The sequence below is a fragment of the Augochlora pura genome, chromosome 4, assembly GCF_028453695.1.
Source record: "Augochlora pura isolate Apur16 chromosome 4, APUR_v2.2.1, whole genome shotgun sequence".
NCBI lineage: Eukaryota > Metazoa > Arthropoda > Insecta > Hymenoptera > Halictidae > Augochlora > Augochlora pura.
In genome coordinates, this window is record NC_135775.1 from 3,887,749 (window position 1) to 3,912,823 (window position 25,075).

Here is a 25,075-nt window from a genome sequence, read left to right on the forward strand (position 1 = left end):
GGGTGGGGGTGGGGGCCTGGGAGGACAGCGGCGGCTAAAAAAGTTTTAATAAAAGGACGCCCCCTTTTTCCGGGGGAATATGATTCAGCGCCGTGGTAGGGTCGAAGAAGGAAAAAGTAAGAGGAATTTGGTGAATAAGTAACAGAGTTTCGAAGTTTCGGCGGAGTTTTTCTCGTGGCGGTGGGCGGGACGAGCGCGCGGGGAGGGGTCGGGATCGGAGAGGGTGGAGCGGAAGAGCGTTCGAAGGCGTCTCGAACGAGATCCGTTCGGCCGGTATCCGAAACGGTATCTTCTGCACGGGAAGCGTGTTTCGGGTTCGCTCTGCCGAAATTATTGTATATTTACGAGCTGCCGTTGCCGCTTCCGGTCAGTCGGCGGAATCCGCCGGCCGTGTGCCGCCGCCTCCGAGCCAAACCAATAAATTGGCCACGAATCATCGAGCAGAGCCGGTTTACCAAACCGTAAAAACGCTCGCGTAAAAACGTCCGCGCGATTGAAAATTTCTCGGCGAATGAATGACAACCGCGTGAACACCAGCCTCGGTGAATTCCGGAACATCCGGGAAGAGAGAGAGGGAGAGAGAGCCGGCAACAACGCTCGCGAAAGTCCCGTTCACCCGCGATTAATCGCGCCCACCGGCCATCGGGGGGGAGCCGATCGAACCGAAAAAAGGCGACCCCGAATGTCCAACCCCCGTGTTTTAAATAACGCGCACGGTCGTACGCGCCGGCTGGCCGAAACCAAAGAGAAATGAACCTGCGGTACGAGGAAACGTATTTGATGATTAGACTGCGGATTTCTGTGTCGACGTTTCCGTAGATTAATTTTCGGACGTATCGGACGGGAAAAAGTTGTCCGTTTTTTTAACAGTCGCGTTACCTTCCGAAGGGAAGACCAGCGCAATAAATTCCCTAGAATCGCATGAACGCGTAACGTTCGTAGTTTAGCGATAATATTCGAAGAAAATTGTTCAATTACCAAAGTCGACGTCGCATTCCCGAAAGAAATATTGACCTATTTCCGTGCAGAGTGCTCTGACTGGTCGTAACCTTGTTGCTCTTCCATCAGCGACGCTCCAACAATGCTCCACAGAGCGATCCGTCTTCATATCTCACCTGATTTGAATAATCTCCAAAAAGTCTAGTTCTCCGGGCCACGATGGCCATTTTTCCGTATAGAAAGCGCCTAGTAGGCGTGACCTCGTTGCTCTCGACTTCAACAGAGCTAGAACAACGTCCTACAGTACGAACGACGCCTAAATGGGCGTGGCTTAATTGCTCTCGATTTCTTTGGGCCTAGAAGACCGTGCTACAGAGTCAAACATGCTCAAACTCATATCTAATTTAAATTAAATCCTCCCAAAATCTCTTGAAAACCTCCACGACAGTTTCCTCGTATCAAAGCGTCTCTAATGGGCGTGGCTTAATTGCTCCCAATTTCTTCAGAACCAGGAGATTGTCCTATGCTGCAAAGCATATGCCAACATTTAATTTGACTCCAACAATCCACCCACCATTTAGCCCTAAAGCCTTTCGCGACAATTCCTCGTATCAAAGCGTCTCTAATAGGCGTGGCTTAATTGCTCCCAATTTCTTTAGAACCAGCAGACTTCCCAACGGTGCAAAGCATATGCCAACATCTAATTTAACTTCAAATCCTCCGACGATCTATCCCCAAAAGCTTTCCGCGATTATTTCCTCGTATCAAAACGTCTCGAATGGGCGTGGCTTAATTGCTCTCAATTTCTCCATATCCCGAACGCCGCTCCAGAGGGCAAATCTTGCCTAAATCCACACCAAAGTAGCGCCGTAACTGTCGTTGAATCATGAACGAGAAATATGCACGAGCCGTCGCGCGGTTGGCAAGATATTAAACGAGATTCCTCCGGCAGCGTCGCGTCGCGGCGCGGCGCGTCGCGTCCCACACGCCCGCGTCCGTTTTATCGCGCGCGCAACCCCGAATCCCGTATAACATCGCGCGTCAGTGTAAGACGTTAAATATTCGCATTCGCGTCAGAACGATAATACGTATTCGCGGCGAGCAAGGAATATATTTGCTTGGCCGCGTTCTGCTCGGATGCCGGGCGGGCGCTAAGGCAAGACCGATAACCTCCATTCCGACGGTATATCTCGGCACGCGCGTCCCGCCGCCGCATCGGCCTCGCCGCGCATTCTTACCCGTCGGATTATGCATAAAGCATAAGCCAGTTTTCTTCGTTTCCCCGCGAACAGCAGCGAAACAACGATCGCCCGCGGTCCCGGGACGATGGATGCGGCGGGAACTGCTCGCGTATGTTGGTCAGCGGAAGGCATCGACTCTAAACAATACCTGGCGCAGATAAGCCGTTTAACAAAAGTTAAAAATTTAACAAATTTTTATGAAACACAATGGTATTTTAATCAGAAGCAGGAACATAATCTCAGGAATTTCTCTTCCTTGAATTTCGTATCGAAGTTCTTAGTTCTCATATTTTGGTATACCATGGCAACATAGCATGGTATATACTGTAGCAAAGGAGTCGTATTTTACTTCTGCAATTTATTAGAAATAAAATGCTTTTTGGTATCCATACATTTTAGATTTTATCTATTTAGTAATAGCAATGTAGAATAATCGTACATTATACGCGGAGTGGTGCTAACCCGGTTACATAGCAACTCAATTACGTAATTGAATTACACTGTATTTCAACGAAGAAATGGTTGGTTCAGATACTATGTTGATTCAGACACGCGTGTTACCACTGACAACCACTCACTAATCTATGCATCATCAGTTTACCTTGACGTAGCTCGCTGCTACGTGTGGTGGTAGATAATTCCTAGCGAACTCTGTGCCAAATTCATGGTTCTACGAACCCACCCCTCTCGTAGTAACGACTCTCGACAGTCTGAATCACCTTCTATTCGATTTTTATCGCCTGTCTCGCGCTAGTTCTATAACGATAGACCGAAAAGCGCAAAATAGACGAGTGCTTATACAACCAGGACAGGAGGAGCACGTCTAAATTCTGTCCGTTTCGGCGAGGTGTAATATCGGTGGAACGACGCGTTCTAAATTGAAGTCATAACTCCAATATGCCGCAACAAATCTCGTGTTTCCGGTTGAGCTTCGACCGGGCGGGGGTACGTCAATCTAACGTCTTATCACTCCGCGAAGCAAGCTGTAAAAAAAACTTGGTCGCCGCCGAAAGGTTAACTTGTGGGGAAATCTTGTAACACGTGTTCGACGTTGGACTTTTTATTGGGCTTTTGCTTAAAATTTCCGGAAACGCGGAGTATTGCGGTCGACGAATTTTAGGGTAGTACGAAAAACCGGAAGCACACATGTCATGCCGTTTCCGAATATTTTTATTTAAAAAAGATGATAAAGAATGTCCAAGCATTCTTGTTATTTTATTATTTATTAGATTGCGCAGCACAGAGTGCACATGATCTTACTCGAATTACATTGTATTTCAATCGCGTTGCAATTCAACTACACGGTAATTCGATCACGTAATCCAAAACCTTTCTGTTAATTCAATTATTTTGATCACGAGTGAAATTGAAATCCAATGAAATCCGACTGCAGTGTAATTCGAACGCGGTGTAACTAAATCAATCTGTAATTTAACGACGACTTGAATTAAGAATTACAATGTAATCGAATTTGTAATTCAAAGTAATTCTGAATTATTGTTGTAATTTAATTTTAATCCCTCGACGAATAAAATTCTCTGCTCTGGACACGCGCGCGCGTACGTATCACTGGAACTATATTTTTTGAATAGTTCCCTCAGTCACTCCGAAACTCGATAGTCCCGGTTTAATGCGCGGATCCTGTCGATCCGGCGCGACGATACAGAGGCGGCCGTGTTTTCGACGGAAGTCGCCGAAAAGCCGGAATATTTGACCGAGTCCGGGACGCGGATTAGCCGGTTGGTTCGACGAGGAGCTCTCAGAAGGGTCGCATCGGAAAAACAGCTCGACGGACATATTCGAGCCGAGCTACCGAATCGAAACGTTTTTCATTCTTAACGCGGCCGCTTTCATCGAGGGATTAACGCGCGTCCGGCCTTCGACGTCCGGCGAGCTACCCGCGTTTAAATCGCACGGGGGCAGCACGCCTAACGGCTGTGCGCGAAGAGCCTCTTCGCCGGCCTTGAAAAACTACGCGGGGAAACGCGGGAGCTGACGAGGGCAGGCCCGTGCACGCGCGTCGCCGACGCTTCACGTGCACCGTCGCGATAACACCGCCATCATATCCCCGAAACACGCAGGTAAATTGGTGGAAAGTCCGCGTTGATGTAACGCGTCCGACGGATCCTGTTTCAACCGCATATCACCGCGACACGCCGCGCCGCGTTATCCGCTGCAACCCGGCTGCATCCGTTGCACCCGCTGACACTCGACCCCGTTCGGCTGTCTACCCTTTTTTCATTTTCGAACGAACGGATAGCGAACCTGCCAACCGACTCGCGGTTATGCGTCGCAGTGTACGTTCGCGTTACACCGGTGACAAAGGCAGCTCAAACGTATCCCGTTTCGTAGACGCAGCTTCAAGGAAGCTACTGACGTTCGTTTCAACGAAACACAGAGGGGCTGGGAAACTGCGTCGATTTTAATTCATTTTGTGCGAGTTCGGAACCAGGTTCACTTGCACATTTTACGGGAGAAAATCAATGGGATTTGATATAATACAGTCTGTTGGAAATACTTAACATTTTCGGAACTGGCTGTAAGATTTTCATGACGAGGGTATAAGATGCGTTTTTATCATTTTAAAGGGTTAGAAATATAGAAAGCAAATTTTTAGAGATTTAATAGCTGTTCTGCTTATAATGTGTTAAATGATGTAGAGAATGGGTCTGTATTCGCTGTTATACAGTGTGTACCAAAATGATTGAAACTTCGGTAAATGAGGGGTTTCAATCCCATTGACTTATTTATTTTTTAACTATTACTAATACTACCATAAGAAAACTTGCTATAGAACAAAAATCTATTTATTCATTCTACTTACAGTAAGTAATTTAATATATTCCCTTACATACAAACTGTAAACAAAATTAAAATAAAATAATAAATAAATTGGAAGTTAACAAGCCTCCAATTTACATTTGTTCCCCGAGCATTCGTACAAATCACAGCAAATTCTCTAGCATACCACCCATCTAAAATTCCCCTACTCTTCCGCAATCACAAATCTCGATAACAAAACTCTTTCGCGCGTCACTCGGCCACTGCGTTCCCGTTGGATCAAGTAGTCGCGAAACTAAGGCGTCGGTCGGCGCTAAGAAGCTCGTCGTTACCACCACCGTCGAATAATTATTTTCGCGCGCGGAAGGTTTAAGTGGCTGCTCAGAGTAGACCCGAGACTATCAAAGAGCCGATCCACCGCGATGGTATCGATTGCGGCGATACTTTCGCCGAGGAGCGAAGATTCCCGGGGCGAGTTTCGGCCGAAGAGAGGGGGGAGACGATGGAAGCGTATTCGGTTTCGGTGTGGAGAACTTGCCGAGTCTACAATTCCGCGGCCCCGGCCCCAATTCCTCGCGATTCTTGGACGCGGCAAACCGAAAGTTCGCGGCGGCACCCGGACCGGAACGGCGCGGCGCGGCGCGGAACGACGGCAGCGTTGGGAGGGGGGGTGACGCGGGGCGGCGCGAGGGGTTCAAAAGCTTTAACGAGTCGTGATTTTAGCGCGAGTCCGATGAAATATTCAAGTAGACTGCTAGCCCCGGGACATCCGCGGTATTCCAGGGGGCTCGGGAAATAATCGAGTTTCAGAAATTTCCATCCATCCGGGGGCTCGGTTACCGGTGTGAAGCGGCTCGCGGCCGCAACCCGCGCGCAAAGCCTTTGTCGGGAACTTAACAGGCAAATTATAATATCGTCTCTGTGCTGCTCTCTACGGCTCGCGCTGCGCGCCGCGGAACGAGCGAGGAGAGGAACGAGGGGGTTGAGGGGATTGAGGGGGTGGACGAGTGTGAAAATTCGCGGGCGGCGTTCTAATTCAGAGCGGCGTGTCGAGAGAGAGAGAGAGGTAGAGAGTGTGTGTATATTTGTAAACCGGTGGCCAGGGACGACTATAACAGAGGGTGAGAGCGCGCGAACGCGGCACCGATGTCGCGGCGTGCTAGCGCGGGGGTATAACGAGCCGACGCGAGCCGGCAAAAGAGAACGGAGACAGAGGATCAAGCGGCGGCGCATCGTAAATTCTCTTTGTGCCGGGCCCCTCGCTGGGAACGACGGTCTACGAGCGGAACCACGGCCGCGCGGAGCTTTCGCGTTCCCCCGGAACGGGAGTAGACGCCTCGTCGTCTTCGACCGTGCCCGAGGAAGCCGGAACACGCGGCCACCTAATTGTTCGTTTTTAAGTGAAAACAAACGATCCTCCAAACTATTCTCTCTCTTCCTCTTTCTATTTCTTCCTCCCTCCCTCTATCTCTTCCTCTCTCTCTCTCTATCTATCTATCTATGTATCTCTTCCTCTTTCTATCGCTATCTCAACGGCATCCCCTTCCGCAGTTGCCAACGGTCTTCCGAGTAGTACCGGGTTTCCCGACTCGGAAAAACGGGGATTACACGCCGGGATGCAGCCTAGGTTTTTTGGTAAATCGAACCGGGCCATGCAAATCGCTCGGAGATTGCCACATGCTCGGAAATTCTTTTCCGATTCTCAGGAATCGCTGAACGCCGTGAAAAGTCCTCCACGTGATCGGGGGGGAACGGGGGCGGAGAATGTTTTGCCAAACCGATCGAGAGATGTAACTTCCGATTCTAAGCTGGTGGATATCGTAAAAAACCGTCTAGGAATCGCGGCGATTAATCACTAGACCGTGGATTTTATACGTTCTATATTTTTATACGTTTTATTCTTTTATTACGTTTTGGAGAATAATCGCTGGAATGAAAATGAAAATTGTGAAGACGCGAAGAGAGTTTGAGGATATTTTAATACCGTGTATAACTTGTTTAAATTATTGAAAGAGGAGAGACATTTTAATCTGACTTGTTGTTCTTGTAATTAAATTATACAATTGTTATTTTGCATAAATATTTAGGGTCTAGTAATCACATGCGAGAGGAACATTTGTTATCCAAATTTACAGTAGGACGTAAATTTGCTTCGGTTGCTAAATTACTTTAATAAAAAGAATTAATAAAAATATATTCCATAATGTAATTAATAAAAACTATATATCTATGAAGTTTATTATATTATATTATCGTCTTTCCGTAATTTAGACGAGTTTTACGAATACAACAGTTCGTTCTTCTGCCCTGGAAAACATTATTTTTATATTTCTTTCACGGAAACTTAAAACTCAAAAAATTAGATTTCGCATTTCGCGGATCTCAACAAATTAAAGCCTTCATTCATCCACGCAAATTACGCATCAAACTTTATTTAAAAACACCAATATCTCTAATTCAGTAATGTTTCTAAATATAAACAGAATTAACGTAAGGTCGCGTTAACCAGGGGGGGTGGTGGTTACGTACTCGACACGCTTAGCCCCGGTAAAAAGAACCATTGAATTTGTCGAAAATTCCCGACGCCGCTTTAACGGGCACAGTAATTGACACAGTTACCCCGGGCTGTAAAGTGACGGGCCCTTGGCAAAAGCATGCCAAAAGTAGTCCTCGTTTTGTCCCGCTCCGGCTGGTATCGCGTTGCGCGACGGCGAATTCCGCCGATGCGCCCCGTGCATGCAAGGATTTGCTATGCATCGTCGTTACCGAACGCCGTCCCGCGAGCAGAAGTTAATCGACGATAGCGGGGCGAATAAACAAGGCGCGCGTTGGGTAAATAAAACACGACCGATGTATACCGGGGCTAGCCGAGCGACGGGGATGCAACGAGGACGCGACGGGGAAGCCCCCGCGTGTGCCGTAGCCGGCGCGCGGCGCTGTTTCGAATGTGGAAATAGCTGTAACATCCGGCACCGCGAAACGGAGACGCATCGTTTCGCAATCCGAGATAGTTTCTGAATCGCTCCGGGCATATTCTTGAGTCGTATGGTTCGCACGTACAAGTTTCACGGCGAACTCCACGGGACCGAATGAAACAGATACGGCTCTCGTTACTCGTATAAAACAGGGGCGAGGCCGTGGTGTATTTGGCAAAGCGACCGCGTTTCTCCGCCGTGTAATTCTCCGACGCTGCCGCGTTTTTCCTCGAAAAACCCGCCCTCGGAAAACAACCGCTTCAACCCTTGTCCACCAAAACGAGCAGCCGAGAATAGACGGAGAGATTCCGCGGGAAAACGTCTTTTTCGAGGCGGTTGCTTCAATCTGCGACGGAATCTTCCGAGTATCAATGATAAACCCTGCGAAATATTTCTTTTCGAAATTCATCGATAGCGTAGGAATTAATGTCTAAAAATCCCAAGGAGACTTCGTAGTACTGCGAAACGACTTGAAATAATAGCAGCGGTTATTTAACAGAATTATACAATAATTACCTATGACTTATGAGACGAGACGATGAACAACTACAATACTACTATACCTTTTCTAACACAGTATTACGAAATGTGGACACTTTCTGCATCGACAGTTCAGTTCAATTAGACAAAAATCTCATAGTATGAAAAACAGTAATTGTTAGCCTCTCAAATACTCAATGCTTACCTCAGTCTTCAGTCTAATCATCAAACACGAACAATACATTAAACTATACAGCTGAAGCCAACTACAACTTCCTTAATTTTCCGGATTCGTTCATGATATTACGCAGACATATTTTTGAACCGACGTCCCCCGAGAGAGTATGCTAACGTCGATTCTCTCAAGGATCCATTCCAACCTCTTAAGCGAATGAAAACGCGTAGCAGAAATCAGGAAGCTTCTCCTGGGACGAAGCCGTAAAACCCGCGCCACGGATGATACCCAAGAAACGAAATTACGGGACAAAGGTTGAACGAGCAGAGCCGTTCCGGTTGCCTCATCGAAACTTGCCAAGTGTCCTCCGGCCGGCGTTTGCACAGCGAACGCACAATGTGCGTTTCCCCGCGGAAGATTACGGTTAATCCTACGGGGCCGAAAGGTTCGCGGACGAAAGTTCCGCGCTAGTTCCACACCGGCGCGGCGTGTTTTTAGCGGCGTGGTAAATTTCGAATCTTTCGCGTGCGGCGCCGGGCTTTATGGCTGGATGGGAGCCCGGAGAATGCGCCCCAAACACGGTCCTAACTTTTCGAAGCTTCGCCGTCCATGCCGCGCGCTAACTTTCGCCCCGGTACCGGTTGCCTCGTAACTGAGAGGACTTAACTATGTATGGTATACGCAACAAACCGTGAACCGGATTCTCCCGCGTCCTTTCCCCGCTCATCCTTTTGAAAGCCCCGACGCTTTATCCCCCGGTGCACGGAATAACATTTCCTCGAAGATCGTTGCGGGCCTACGCGCCCCGTCTCGCCCCGTCTCCCCCACCCCACCGTGATCGTCGCTTCTTCCCGGCAACCATTCGCAAAACCATGGAGAACGATCGGGCACGATCGGAAACCATCGAATTGAAAATGCTCCGAGCGATGCCGCTCGGCGATGTCTAGATAAATCCCGACCGTCCGATAAATTTCAACGATCGGTCGAGCGCGCCCTTATAGCGTTCGTTCGGTTGCCTACTTTCCCAGCTGGAATCTCGACCCGGAAATTCTTTGATGCAAGGATCTATTCCCCCTTTGTTTATTCAGGGAGAAGAGCTCCATTACGACGTCACCGCCGGCATAGTGCTCTCGGACCACTCTCTCGTGCTCCAGAGTATCACTCGGGAGTCCGCTGGAAGATACACCTGCATGGCCGTCAACGTCGAGGGCCGTGCCAGTTCTAACGTTGTCAACCTCCAGGTTATGTGTAAGTATAGCCTCCAGTCTACTTTCGCCCCGACACTCTGGGATAAAAAAAAAAAGAAAAAAAAGGAAAAGAGGAACACTTTGCCCGCAAACGTAAAACTTGCGCGTTATTCCTTGCGGCCTCGATGACGCGCGTTATGGCGAGCATAGTGCGTCGTGGGAGGTATTGAGAGACGCTGATAGCTTAGAGGCCAGGTACTTCGTTTTTTTTATTTTTTAATTCAACTTCTCAAAGCTCGTTATTTAACTATTGTTTGCAATTTATTTTACATGTTACACGATGCATTTGTCGGGTGGAAAGACACTCATATATCGGGCTGAACTTCCTCGATTGGGATGAAAGAAGAACCAATTCGGTCTGAAGTTTAGTTATCGACAAAAACTATTTTGCTTTTCGTTTTATTGAGAAAAAGGTGCAATGATTTATTAGCCATCTCAATGCTGCCTCTGATAATTTACACCAAAATAATCGCGCGACGAGTATAAAGCGTTTTAACAACAACGCGATGGAGATTGTAAAACTGAAAGGCCTGTGATCTAAAGTTCTGTCGGTGTTCGATGATCATTGACCCTTAACCCTTTTTATTTCAGTCGCCCCGGTCTGCAAGCACATTTTAAACTTGGCCAGTTGGAGATACCAGAACGCGACGCCGCCTCCTTTGAACGTTCCCGAGGAGATCCACGGCGCTTCGAAACACGAGACCGTCGGCCTGGTCTGCGAGGTCGAGGCTAATCCGACCTCGATCAACTTCCAATGGACGTTCAACAGCAGCGGGGACCTCGCCGACATTCCGTCCACAAAATTCACTAACGAAGGCACGTCGAGCCGGCTGAATTACACACCGACCTCCGACACGGATTACGGAACTTTGGGCTGTTGGGCCAGCAACGTCGTCGGTCACGCCAAGCAGCCCTGTCTTTACCAACTGATCGCAACAGGTCCGTTCCCCACTTTTAACCCGACTGACATCCCCGGACAATCGGCACCGAACACACAATAGCACGCCCTGAAAGTTCTCTGCTTCTTTATCAGCTCTGCGATTCTCCCTCCTTCTGCTTCGCAACTTGTTATAACAACGTGTTATCCGATCGCATACCCTTACGTAACTTTGCTCAGCTGTTCGTAATGGCTTAGAAATTATGTCGTCGTTATTATTTTATATTGTTATTAGTATATTATATTATTTTATTATATTGTTACTGCGTTAGTCATATAATTATATAATTGTAACGCGTACCATGTGATTGCGAGATTGCACAGGAACATGTCAATCGGCCAAGTACACTATTAATCGACTGATGATATTATGCATTTATGATAAACATGAGTAGGCGAAGTTTAAAAGAGTATAATTGTCGAACTGCGGGATTATCGTGTTCTTATCTTGCTGAGATTATTATAAAAAGAACGATTTTTCTACTTTGCTACTCAATTAATGCAGACAATTTATATGTCCTGCATAAAAATTCGAATTTTCTTTCTTTTCGTCGAACTGACACGCGTAAATTGTCTTGCAAAATCGAAGCAATTTAGTCAGTAAAATTGCACCAACAAAATTGGAATTTCTCCGGCGAACGATTCCTTCAACATTTTGCGAGCCCGGGCGAAAAATCGACGCGTTGCGAAAGCGTTATTGCGGGGCCAGCGAAACAATATGAAATCAACGGTCGTTTTTAATCATCATTTCTCCGCCGTTCCGGTGTCATTGTCCGCGTGCACCATAAATACTCCCGCGCGCGATTTCCGCGTGTTATCGTTGGCTAATCTCGTTAGCCGGAGCGTATCCACGGTTAATAGGAACTGCGGCGCGTACGACCGACGCGCGTCCCCCCCCCGTTTTCGCTTTTTCGAAAAACGAACACGCGTGAAGCGTGCCACGGGTAGCGAACGAGGCCCCTGTATTGTGTACAATTTCTCATGGCGGACGGCGTCGGCACCGCCCGCGGTAAAAACTAGCGCGGAGTCACGCCGCGGTCTCGCATAACTTCATTTTATTGCGCAGCGAAAATTGCAACGCGATGCTGCGCCATTTCGCGGCCAATGAAATTATGTTCCGCGGCCGTCATTATCGACAATGGTGTTGCATTAACTAGATCACCTGTATGCAAATAGCCCGGGTGAAAAAGCTTCCGGAAAACAGTGGACAATGCGCTCGCAGCGCGCAGCCGCTGCTCTCTTCTTCTTTTTTTTTCTGTACACAGAACCTCTGTGTAGAGCGCGCGACGAGAATAATCCTTTGCGGCAATGCGAATTACCGGATCAAACAGCTTCCCTTCGTTTCTTTTTCCATCCGGAGAGCCTTTCTTTTTTTTACTTTGCCTCGATTAGCTTCTTTCAACCCTGCGATCCCTCTACTTCCGGCTTGCCCTCTTAAATTCGCGAGCTTCGTGTTTCGCATTTCAGCCGCGCGATGCTTCGCGAGGCCGGGGCGAATGCAAAGCAGGAATTCTAAAGGGACGATTTAATATTTAACGGTACATGCGATTCATGACCCCTTTGTTTAGGAACAACTCGAAGCATTAAACATTGATGGAATTTGTCACAGAGTGAATTCGTAGGGGCGAAAGGTTGCGCCGCGCGAACTGCGGATTTTTGTGGAAAATAATCGCGCTTTTTAACAATCTCAGAAAGTTGAAAATGGTATACAGAATATATTACCGATTCTCTAGAACAGTCTTGTTCAAAAGTTATTACGGTACAATACCAAAAAGTATTAATATTTCTTTACGCACTTTTCAATTCGTATAATCGAAGTTCCACTGTACTCTCACTCGCAAGCCAGCGAACTGTCTCGCGCGATACAGAACGCAGTAAGAAGTACCTTCGAGAGCGTCGAACGCGCCACAATCATCGAATAGTTCGACAGACATTATTTCGCGCGCGATGTATCACAAGGGCACCAATCGCGTTTCGGATGGTTCCCGTTCGCTTCCCAACAGCGGAATTTCGTTTTTAGAAACGGTCTCCGACGAAGATGATTCCGTTACAGCTTCCATTTGCGCCCTTGTGTCATCGTTCCCGATCAATGATTCTATTACCGTCTGCCGGGAAACGGAGCGCGCGCCGCGCGCGGCTGTTCCATGTTCGTTTCACGGATCCGGCAAAAAACTACTGACCAGTAATTACATAAGAAACACGTTGTTACTCGGCGGAAATAAATTACGTGTCCAATTACGGTGCGAGCCCAGGGGCCGTGGGGGCCGGCTTTCGGGTCGATTCCGAACGGGAAACTATTAGTCTGTTCCCGAACTAAGATCGCGTCGGTCCGACGCGGACCAAACTAATTCCGTTCGAACGGCGACGGTTCTTGGGCTGGTTTTGTCCGCGAACAGGTCCTCGACTACTGATCGCGCGACGGTCATTAGATTCGCCGGCCGGTCGTCTCGAGCACCGAACACAAACGCCTCTCGCGCGCGCTCGGTAATGAACATATTCAATTATGGTTTTCATGAAATTCGCGCAAAAAGCCGCGCGCACGACGCGAACTATGGACGCCGGAACCGGCACCGAGCAGCTGCGGATAACGCGGTTTTTCGTCCCGTGTTTGTTCCCAAAGGATTTCGGTCACTGTTGCGCGTTACCCCTCGGCTAACACGAACCCATACCCGTGGCCTCTCGAATAATTAAAAAGCGGTCTCGCGTTTCGTTGATTCCCACCGAACGTTCGTTTCGCCGAGCTTACAATCTAGCCTCGATTTCTACTTTGGCGTCGTCAGGATGATGTTGCAAGTGAACTTCGATTATCAGAACTCGAAATTAATTGTGAAGTTCCTTTTATCTTGAATAATAAAAATCTAAGGAACAAAAATCAAGAGTAATTCGATTCGGTTAATCGAGGTTCTACTGTAAACCAATATTCGTTATATTGAATATCACATCATATTCATTCATACAAAAACAGAGCTGCGTCGAAGTTACAATAACCGCGTACAGGGAAACAGTTAATAAATTTACAATGTTCAACCATAAATCGTACGGTGCAGATATTGCGAGACGCGCGAAAATCTGCGCGCAGTTGTCACGGACGTGCTAAACGGGATCAAATTTTCGGATTCGCGGACGCGCATCGACTGCGCGGCAAATTTTCTAATTTGGGGCATCCGATTCATTTGCGCGCGAAGAAGCATTGCCGTTTTTTCGGTACGATTCCAGCGTACGTTTATATGCAATTCATGGAATAGGTTGCATCCATATTCATAAACTCGGTTGTTACGTTTATTGCGAATACTCCGGCTACTTTTATTTCGGTTAATACGTCCACGGTGAACGAAAATAACGTCGTTTTTCTTACGTGATATATCGACCAATTAAATGTCTCCTAAGTGTCTCATCTTTCTGTAGTGATGCTCATTCGATACAGATTTGAAAGTAGAGTGATATAGAAAATATGTCTATTCGAATTTTAAATAAATAATACACTTATTCAAATGGCAATTTTTAGAAAATTGTTGACCGTAGGTACTGACACTGTATTACTTTACTAATTTATTATAGTTATCATTGTACTGATAGATTAATCTAGTATAGCAGAGACTGCATTATTCGAACACTAAATTATATTTATTGATATATACTAGTTTGAATTATTGTATTATTCAGATATATTATCATCTAGCAAAAAACTTGTATAACATTTTTATATAATACAATATTTGTTGCAAAAGTTATTAGAGAAGTAAACCTTCGGATAAGGCAGTCTCTGCGCGTTTTTCTCTGCCACCAGTAAGGCTCCCTATGTTATGGTGATCCCTGTACCACAGCGTCTAGCTTTCCTGTGATAAATTCTTGAAAACGACCCGGCGCGATTTTCGAAATCGATCGCTGAGACGTGATTTGGTGAACTAACATCCGACGATTTTCGTTTGTCGCAGGCAAGCCGTACCCGTTGCAGAACTGCACAGCGCACAACCAGACCGGCTCGCTGATCAGGATATCGTGCGAGGAGGGCTACGACGGCGGTCTGCCGCAGAAGTTCGTGGCGATGGTGGACAAGCAACGAGTGGAATCGGCGAACCCCTATTGGGAGCTGGAGCTTCACAAGCCGACGACGATCGCCCTTTACGCGGTCAATATGAAGGGGTCAAGCGCGCCGGTGATCATGGAGCGGGTGGCGTTGAAAGGTGTAGCCAAGTTTACCGGTGCGTAAGTACCTGCACACCCGACAAAACTCGGGGGAGGCCTACGCGCGGTACACACACAGAGAGACGGGGATAACGCGTCTCCGCTCAGACACGCCGCCCTCTTCAAAAGATCCGACCTCGTGAAACCTTCTCCTCCCTTTTCGAAATAGAGAGAGGCATCCACTCCACGTGGATCGTATATCTCGCGGTGACGGCTCCGCGTCCGCCTATTTCCCGTCCCGTTCTTACCGTTTCGGCAACGCGTTTACGTAAAACATCTCTTTAGCGTGCCGAGATTAGCCCCGGAGCGGAGCCGAGTCGAGCAAACGTCGAATTCAGACGAGAACACCGGTTTCGAGACAAATGAGATCCGAGCGCGGGTCTGTCTTGCCGCGGAAACTTCGAGGAATTACCGGTTTAAGAATCTCGACGGTGCTGAGCATTTTTCGAGATAAATTCCTGAATTACTCTGAAGCAAATCATCGCCTGAAAATATCAGAACAATAAGACGATTTTCATGCGGAATAAACATTGACCAAAACGATTGTAAGAAACGGGAATTTAATTAAATTGGGTCCTTTCTTTGAATAATTTTAACCCCCTTTGCAGTCGGGACTATTTTAATTTGAAATCTAAAATAATCAATTCAAATAACTTACTGTATTTTATGTTTTATTTACTGAATTTATTATAATACTGTAATGTTAAAAAATGTTAAACTATTGCAACAGCAAGCTGCTTAAACGGCGAGCAATGAATTGGCAGACCCTCGACCAATCGCCCGGATATAAAACTCGAAGCGGCTCGATACCGGCGCGTAAACATATCGATTATTATTTAAATTTCGCACCGACGTCGGCGTTAATTACCTCTCATTAACAGTCATTTAAATACTGAATTATCGAGGCGGCCGACACCCGTTTATCACGGCGAATCCGTCTAAAGGGTGGGTTTTCGCGAAACGTCATCATGTTAATTAGTTATAATCGGGACGCGTGAAAAGTCTTAGGCGAAACGGAGGATGGCGTCGCTCGCCTAGCGCGCCGTAATAGAAAAGCCGAGCGGCTTCAGCGAAATCCGGCAAAGGCGATCCGAAATTTATGAGCTATTACTATGCATTCTGTTTTCTCTCATTCGTTTCTCTCGACGGAAAGTCCCCCGGCGAGGAAGCGTCCCCCGACTGTTGCCCGATAGAAAAGCGGCAGTCGCGTCCCCAACCCCCGGAGACGTTTCCCGCTATAGCCTTAATTTCTCCGTGCCGTTCATTAATCTTTCGCGACAACGAGAGGATGCGCTCTCTATCTCTCTCTCTCTCTCTCTCTCGAAACGGGAGATTCGAACGCGACCCCGACGTCCCCCCGACCGGAGCGAGATTAATCTCTTCGGAGAACGTCGAACGGACGGCACGAGATTCGCGACACCGTCGCTGAATCGAATGGGATCGCGCTTACGGCGAGAAAGCTTTCCTAAGATGGTTTCGATAATTTCCAGAAAGTATTCGGGAACTTGCCAGGACCCTCGATCGGAGCTGGAGGAACGCATTTTGTCACCGAGCTGTTTCGGTTTCCGCAAAAATTTCGAAAATTGCTTCAAGAAGAATCTGGGAGAAAATAATGGATTTCGGAGGGTTGTGTCAGGTTGACTTTAAATTACATTTCTGTTGGAATTTGGAAGGATTGTCGTCGAGTTCGAATTAAAGCTGAAAGTCGAAATGTTGAGAGAGAGTTATTTTTGTTATAAAGAATGTTTAAGGCAAAGGCGGAGAAGCAATAGATCTGAGAAAAAGAGATGACATTTCAAGATTGAATTTCAGTTCCATGCTGGAACGTGTTCCCGCAGGAATTTTGAAACTCTATTAAGTTCAAAGTGAAACTTAAACAGTCTACTTGGAAACAGTTACCTTCTTGTAAAACCCTTTTGATTACTTACATTATCTTCTTTGGTATATCTTCTTTTATTGTATCGTCTCTTTTCTTTCTCTTCATTTCTTTTAATTTGCTACGTTGACTTGCTCTCGTTGATGAAATAAATATTAATATTAATATTACCATTATTATTATTATTATTATCATCATCATTATTATTACTTTATCGCTACCTTATTTTTACTTTATTTTTACATTTATTCTTATTTTCAGAAAATCGGATTCTCGGAGAAAAACTCTTGGATCATAAAGGACTGTTTCGGATCGATTTCAAATAACATTCCTCCAGATATTCGTGAACCTTATCGAATCCAAATTAAAGCCGAAAGTGTCTAATTTAAGACACAATCATTCGAGTATCGAAGAACGTTCGACGAGGTCGAAAAATCGATAGATCCTTGAGCAGCGACTTAACTCTAAGAAGTAACAGCGAACCAATAAATCCTGGGAAAGCAATCCAATGTCTCCCAACGACTCGAATCATTCGTACAATCCTGCTTGCACGCCGGCAGACGTCGGCACAGAGGATAACAAGAAGTTCCCCGCGATTGTTACCTGGTTGCCGTGGATAGCAACGCGTGAAATAATAAACACGTTAATCGAACGGCGCCAAGCGGCGTCGCGCGACGCGCCTCGCCTTCTCCGCGAAGTTTCGCAATACACCCTGGCGAGACCCTAATTGGAACTAGATTAGGTTCCCCGGAAATTTCTCTCGCCGAAATTCAACCGCAACGTTTCGCCATCGAGCGCAAATGACAAACAAGTGAATTAGAAACTGTCATGTACTGTGCCGCGAAGTGTTTCGTCCGCGCCCCGCGGAAACTTTGCTCCGCGGTGCTGGCTGGGAAAAAGCCAACTACTGTAATGCCTCGATAACTGTCTCATCCCAGTCGGCGTTTAATGTAACTGTCGTACTTTATCTCCGCAAACTTCCGAGAACCCCGGTTTCCCTTAGCTCTCCTCCGTCTTGAATCCTCGGTGCCGTCCTTGCTCCGCCCGAACCCTCGCAGCCGGGTTGAATAATTCTGATTCTTTTAACGTTCCCCCGCCCTCCCCCCCCCGTAATGCATCAACATTGCACGAGGTTAGTTACCAACTCGCGGGAAGATGTAAAAATGGAAATTGCACGAGCAAACGTTTAGCATTCGGCTTGAAGCCGTCTACGTCGCGGTTCTAAAATGATGGAATCCCTTTCCGAGGATTATCCCTGTTTTCCAAATGATCAAAAGAACGGATCTTGTTACGCAAATCTAATATTTCTTACGTTGATCTCTCCTTAGGAATATTCTTGCAATATTAAAAATTGTAAAAGAAAAATCGGAGACCAGTCACTTTAATCGATCGTGTAATTCTAGTGTTAATAACGAAGAAAATAGTATCGACAATTTTAGTCCCGACTGTTGAATTTCGCCCGACGAGTTCTCGAATCTGCAATTATCGAAATAGCAGTCCCCATTGTATTCCAACCGAGTGTTTCCCGTTGTATTTCCCCGAAATCTTCGGAGGACGCGAAAACACCGGGTTGCTGGGACGGTAATCGAGGCAAGACGGTATATCGATTCGCTACCCTCGTAGGAACAAGCCCCCACAAAAGGCGAAGGGGGTGGTAGCGGGAGGAGGGAAAGACGTGAAGAGAGTACAAGTAGAGATACGAGTAAAACCGACGTCCCGATGATTTCGTTTATAGGAGAATCGGTATCTTCGGTGGACATGTCACCGATCCTGATTGGCCTAGGTGGAACGGCGACCGGTTTGGGTTTAATCGTGACCGGCGTGCTGATGGCGCTTTGGCGAAAGCACGCGGCAACCCCCGCGAAGCCGAAACCATCCCAACAGCCGAGCATCGCGACCTTCACCGGCAAAGGCGAGGAGGAGGACGGGAATCCTGATCTCATACCCACCACGGCCTTGACCAATCATCTCATAGGTAATACACCGAATGTGTTTGGACGTCTCGACATTTTCACCGTATGCTTGGATTTTTGATATGGACAAGCTTTTGGTAAACATTTTGTGAACAAAAATAGTACGTCGCTATAGTATTTATAAGTGACGTGTGACTTTCTATAGAATAAATAAATATGTTTAACGAAAGGGTAATGAAAGCATTTAAACACCTTTTAAAATGGAATAATGTTTTTCTGAACTTAAATGACACAAATGACTTAAATCATATATAATAATAGATAGAAAATTATTGGTCGCCACGTCAATGAATTCAGAGGCTACCACAATTAAACTATAAAACTCTCTCACCCTCCACGACCTTGACCAATCATCCCCTAGGTAATACAGCCAGTCGCCCATCCGAATACCTAAAACCTTGACACTTTTCGAATTGGAAACCGTGCGGTAAGGTGCAACGAACGTACCCGAGCCATCGAACGGCGCCCCGATCCGTAAATGTATCCCGTGATACGAATAGCCTTCCGTCACGTTTGCTGAATTTTCTACTCGGAACTGATGAAAGTGCTCCGGCTAAACGAGAATCGTAAATACATCGGGTCGCGTCTTAAACCACAACCGGATGCTTACAAAACTCTCAAGGCAATTGCTCCCGAGAAACGTTACATCGATCCGGGACGATGTAAGCCGCGTGCACCGCTGAAATTCACCTCTCGGTATTCTTCGGGTTTATTGTTTCACTGTCTAATTAGAGTCTCTGCCGGTCTCTCTCTCTCTCTGCAGACTACGCCGACCTCCCACCTCGTGTCCTCGGTTACGCGAACGCGGAAATGCGCCATTCATCGGCCGTAGGATTCGCAGCGACGGAAATAAAATAGAAACATAATTCATTTCTCCTCGTTCGGGAACACGTTCGCCCGTATTTCAGAAATTTGCATATGACACGGACGAATGAAGATCCGCAATCTGCTAACAATATGTCCGCTATCTTTGCGATGAAATATGAAATGCGGGGCATTTCTGAAAGGATTTTGCCGGATTTGTTTAACGCGACGGCGACGAGACCGAATTTATTTGGAATTTTCGTCATTTTGAACATAGCATGTGCTTGGACGAATTTTTAAAATCAAACAGCGAAAATGTAATGTCAGGTTCCCCTTCTCCCTAAAAAATACATTTACGATGCAATATAAAAGCACAATACGTTAAGTTTGGACTCTGATTTCCACATCAAATTTCCAACAAAAAACGTCTGCATTCAATCGCTTGAACAAGTGTAAACTTAACCCTCTCCTAAAAATTGCTTCCAAATGCAACAAAAAAATCCCTAAAAATACACATATACGTAAGCACTGAATTCTCGTGACAACAAATGATTCCTTTGAAGACGTTTACGCGAACGGGACGGTTCGAATTGAAAGTTTCCCCGTCGGAAACCTCTCCTAGAAGTAGAGAACTCTAAGGTTAAGCTGCGCTGAAACTTTTTTCAGATAGGAAGCTTTTACATTACGGGTCGCTGCCACGGAGGCCGCGACAGCTGGAGGGTCGTGAGATGTCCCACGATGTCGTAGAGGAGTCGGATTATCCGCGAGCATCGCCAAACGTGAGTAATCGGATTCTCATCGGCGCGGCCCCGAAAAACCGAGGGGAGGGGGGGGGGGGGGTGTCCGGGCGAAACGCCGATAAATCGAGATCGATGATGAATCTGCCCGGGGGAACGTCTTCGGCGGTTGTCTGCATATTTTACGACCGAACGAACCATCTTCTGTCTTTTTCCAGACGTTTTACAGCCTTCAGAGACCGCACCGATATTCGGAGACGGTGATTCGAAGCGCGGCGATACAGGAGAGCTGCATCTAAGGCTTGGATCTTGCATCTTGGATCTTGGATCGGCTGGCGGTGAACGGTGAAACGACACGGGAAAATCAAAAAAAAGACTAAAGCCATGCTTACACGACACATTGTACACGTTTCAGCGTACGAAGACATTATTAGCCACGAACAGAACAGTATGCCTTTGTAAATATTGTATATAAATAAAGACACATCGATTTCGTGTTACGCGGCTCGTCTCCCACCTGCGTTTCCGCGTCCCCAAAAGGGCTCGGATATGCTATCGCGCTGTTCCCGGTCCGGTCTCGGTCCACCGAAATATTGTCTCATTGATTTGTAAACGCGGCGTTCGCGCCAGACGCGCGGACACTGCGCAGTCTCTCGTCCTAGCGTTGAAAGATTGTAATATTCAATTTTATTATATCGTTCATTGCTTCGTGTCGCATTTTTACCACAAAGTACACTTCGTGTCAGAGATTCACGCCATAACGCATACAGGAAATTCTATTTAAGAATTGATTGTAATATTCTAAAAATATAATAAGAATATATATTATACAGTACTCTCTCTGCGTATTTTAAAAGCGGCTGATTTAATAGTTCGTTCATTCTTCATTTCCTGGATATATAATTCTCTACAGCTCCAAAATATCGGACGAGAGTACTGTACAATAGTATATAAATTTTATTTTATCATTTATTTATACATAGACTAAAAGTATAAAGTAGACGACACGTTCGACAAACCGACGTGCATATAGTTGGGCCAGTTTATAATGCGAGCGACAGCGAAACTGTTTTTGTATAAATACTCTTCCGAATCTTTCATTTGTTACGCCTTTTGCATCTGCATCTAAAAGAGTTACTATAACAGTTAATTTTACGTCTAAACGCATGTATGTGTAATTACTAGGCTGTGAATTTTATGCGTATATGAACAAAATTGGAAGGCTGCAATTTGAATAGAACGGAAGATTAGAAGAATTTTAAAGTCTCGGTGTTAATTTATTAAATTGATTAAAGGTAGAATGAATTTGCTACGTGGTCTGCGACATATGCAGACAATTTTTACTTCGCATAGAAACGCGCAGTCTAATAATTACTCGCCTCAGGATCGATCGACGCTGTAATTTGTCTGTCGCAATTTTATCACAATCACGCGCGTCCATCCTATTCGCATAACCGAGAACGGGATGATATTGGCACGGGCAACCCGATAGGATTTTACCGTGGCGAGATCGGGCCGCGCGGAACAGCGCGATAGTGTGTTTCAGTCCTAACTCAGCGCTTAACTTATATTCGCATCCGAAGTGAGAAACGCTCACCGAAGAAGAAAGAAGAAGCCGAGCCGAACCGCGACCATTATCGTTGGTCCTTTCGGATTTGGTTCAAGTGCCGCCGCGCCGTTCTCGCGGCGGTTTTAATGCAGCCGTGAAAAATGGAAGCGACGATGTAGGCGGCGAACAATGCGAATCTTTCGCGAAAGACGCGACGAAAGGCGATCGCGCCGCCGATCTACGAAAAGTCGATTGAAAAAAATCCAGGCCAAGGAACGGGCACGATTTGTCGCGAAAACGGGGCCGCGATAATCTTTGCTTCGGGACGCGGGAATCTCGGATACCTAATGAGAGCTCTCGTCGTTGTTAGAACGGAATCTGTTGCGCTAAATACAGGCCGGACTGACCCAGTCCGGTTACGTGTCACCGAAGCATCTTCGATCGAGGATTGCGAAAACCGCTACGAAAACGGTCCGCGCGAATAGCAGGGGTGTTGTCCTGGCGATAATTGTACGACCTTTCTATTTCGGGGACGTTTCAAAGCCTCGAGGCTGAAACGTACAGAAAGTGGATCGTCGTGACGGTATCTCGCGAATCGACGGGACGATGATCTTTGATATCTTTTATGATTGGAACCAGACCATTTTGAATAAAAGTATTCGAGGAAGGAATATTGGCGAGTGTCGCTATCATTCTCCCGTTTCCCATCCCCGAATCGCCGCAGCTGCGGAAAATATTACTTAATGATCTTTGCTCAAGAATCTGGTTTGTTTTATTTGTAAAATCATCGTTTAGTTAAGAAAAATTCGAGAGTGATAACATGCGTTACTTTCTACATCTTGCTGATATAGATATAGATTTAATGAGCAGCTGTAGAAACAAATGATTCTTGCCGATCTAGCTATAAGGTACTATGCAACTTTCGGCAAGAATCTTTTGCTCGGTAAAACCTGCATTCAGCGCCATTAGACGTAGCGAAAAAACGGCGAAACTGTTGGGCAACGTGACCGACGGAGTAAGATCTTATACCGACCACAGTCATCTACTCTGGTGATAATTCGCTGAGTTACCGATTATGCTTCGATGACTGTAGGATTTCTATTTTATCGACTTTATTCTTTGTACATGATTCGATATTTATTTACTCGATCACAATTATGTCATTTGTTTTACAAGTATCATTTATCCGTAAGAAGTAATTCATCAGCTGTGTAAATATATTAGACTCTTTAAAATATGTTAATTCAATATAACATAAATACTATACTTTAAATATAACATAAATACCATACTTTAAATATAACATAAATACTATACTTTAAATACAACATAAATACTATACTTTAAATATAACATAAATACTATACTTTCAATACAACATAAATACAAATTGGAAAACTATAATAAGTAAATAAATAATAATAAAAAATAATTAATAATAAATAGCGATGGAATTAGAAAACAAATTAGATAATAAATATTTTGCACGCACAATTAGTAGATCGGTGTGCTCTTGAAGGTAGAGGTAGAACCATGTCGTCGGTGGATCACGATCTCTTGTGAGAATCTAGTGTCGCTGATAACAGGCTACTCGTAGATAGCATCCGAGGTAGCGGGTCCCGACCCTTAATCTTCCCACAAGGTCGCTTTGGCATTGGACTAGATCGTCTACCTAGAGCGATCCTGCGACGCTTTTTAGATTTTTCTAAGAGTGAGGTAACAAACTGTGACATTGGAACGAACGTGTCTGATGTGGAAGATTCTGGTTCGACGCTATCTCTCCGTGACACATCTCTCTGTGACACATCTTCCCTTTCCATGTTCCCAGTTGCCGTCATGGCTGTGTACAAAATAATATCGATTTAGATTGAAACGATCCTTCCATAAATTGTATTTCCACAAAATGACAATGATGTACCTACCGGAGATACAGTTCACAACAGACTTCACAGCGTTAGCTACCGTAGAAAAAAGACCTCCGAAGCTCGTGCTGTTAATGTGGCTATTCGAGAAACTAGAGATTCCGCTGTCGACTTCGATGGCGCTGTTCGACGCGGAACAAGACTTCTGACTCGCAATGCCGTAATCAGCGGTCCTCGTTGTAAGATTGCAAGTAGATGAACTATGATTGTCACATTGATTAGTTTCGGAAGTGATGCACTCCAACTTCTTCAAACTAGTGCTTATAAGCTTGTTAATGGAAATGGGTGAACTGTTCTCCACGATCATCAACATTACTACCCTCGCCGACTTAGGGGACTTGTTAGCACCTGCACTGTCTCCGTTCGATTTGCAATTTTCTTTGTGTATATTTTTCGTGTTTCCATCGTAGACCTGTGTCCGCGGGTCGGCTAACGTATCGCAAGCCTCGAAGAACTCTTCGTTTTCGGAAACATTCAAATTACTGCGCGTACTAGATTCAACGGTAGACTCGTATTGGTCCGAGAGTCGTACTTTTTTCAAAGCATACGGTCGTCTCTCCCAAATGTTGTGCACCACCTCGTCTTCGTCACCGGTCAGCTCCATGTCCTCAACCATATAATTAACACTAGAATGCATCTTCGAATCTTGTTCTTCCTGTTCTTTAATAACGTCCAGCTGTCTGGAGTTACTTCTAGGACGAAGGGAGTCCGCGTTGCTACGACTCGATAACACCGATCGGAAATGTGTTTTCTTATGCGAAGCCGACGACGGCAAGCTAACGTAGTTGCTAGTAGTACTGTCCGGGAAGTTGCTGTGAATCCGACTCTTCAACGACGACGAGTTCGTCTGCGGTGTCTTCATAGAAAAATCCGGGACTGTCGGTGTTTTTAAGTCCAGCTTACACTTCTGATCGACCACCATCGGAGTGCTTGTATTCGTTCACAACTCTAGAGATTAAGTCAAGGACGGATTTTTGGTTCGAAACCGGGGAGTGCCGATGTCGAGACTTCCACCACTTACAGTTGCCTTTATTAGCATGAAAAACAAATGAAATAAGTGTACTTAGATCCTGACGAAGTGTCTTACTTGCTGTACTTAGAAGTAGTTTATTTGTTGTACTCAGATCCTGACGAAATGAAATTATGATAATTACCAAACAATTCCAAATCTTCGCTCTGCATGAATAATTCGCCGCGAAGAGTGGAGTACAGGGGCAGATGAATGGTCACTGTACGACGAACCTGACGATGTGA

General features: G+C 46.0%; 2 protein-coding genes across 2 annotated transcripts in view; one reads left to right on the top strand and one right to left on the bottom strand.

Moving 5' to 3' along the window:
* Window positions 1–20,864, top strand: part of LOC144468346 (nephrin) — a 210,771-nt gene extending 189,907 nt beyond the window's left edge. The window contains exons 8-13 of the mRNA XM_078177757.1: window positions 9,680–9,839; window positions 10,430–10,777; window positions 14,711–14,977; window positions 18,572–18,811; window positions 20,280–20,392; window positions 20,569–20,864. Of these exons, the coding sequence (XP_078033883.1) occupies window positions 9,680–9,839; window positions 10,430–10,777; window positions 14,711–14,977; window positions 18,572–18,811; window positions 20,280–20,392; window positions 20,569–20,649 (1,209 nt within the window). The 3' untranslated portion in view covers window positions 20,650–20,864. The remainder of the gene's footprint in view (window positions 1–9,679; window positions 9,840–10,429; window positions 10,778–14,710; window positions 14,978–18,571; window positions 18,812–20,279; window positions 20,393–20,568) is intronic.
* A 2,490-nt stretch (window positions 20,865–23,354) lies between these two features.
* LOC144468973 (uncharacterized) lies at window positions 23,355–25,059 on the bottom strand. The gene is made up of 3 exons (XM_078178804.1): window positions 24,976–25,059; window positions 23,822–24,848; window positions 23,355–23,739 (listed from the first exon to the last, which is right to left on the bottom strand). Exons 2-3 carry the CDS (start codon window positions 24,741–24,743, stop codon window positions 23,447–23,449), a joined length of 1,215 nt encoding a protein of 404 aa, XP_078034930.1. The 5' UTR covers window positions 24,744–24,848; window positions 24,976–25,059; the 3' UTR covers window positions 23,355–23,446.
* Between the last annotated feature and the right edge of the window lie 16 nt (window positions 25,060–25,075).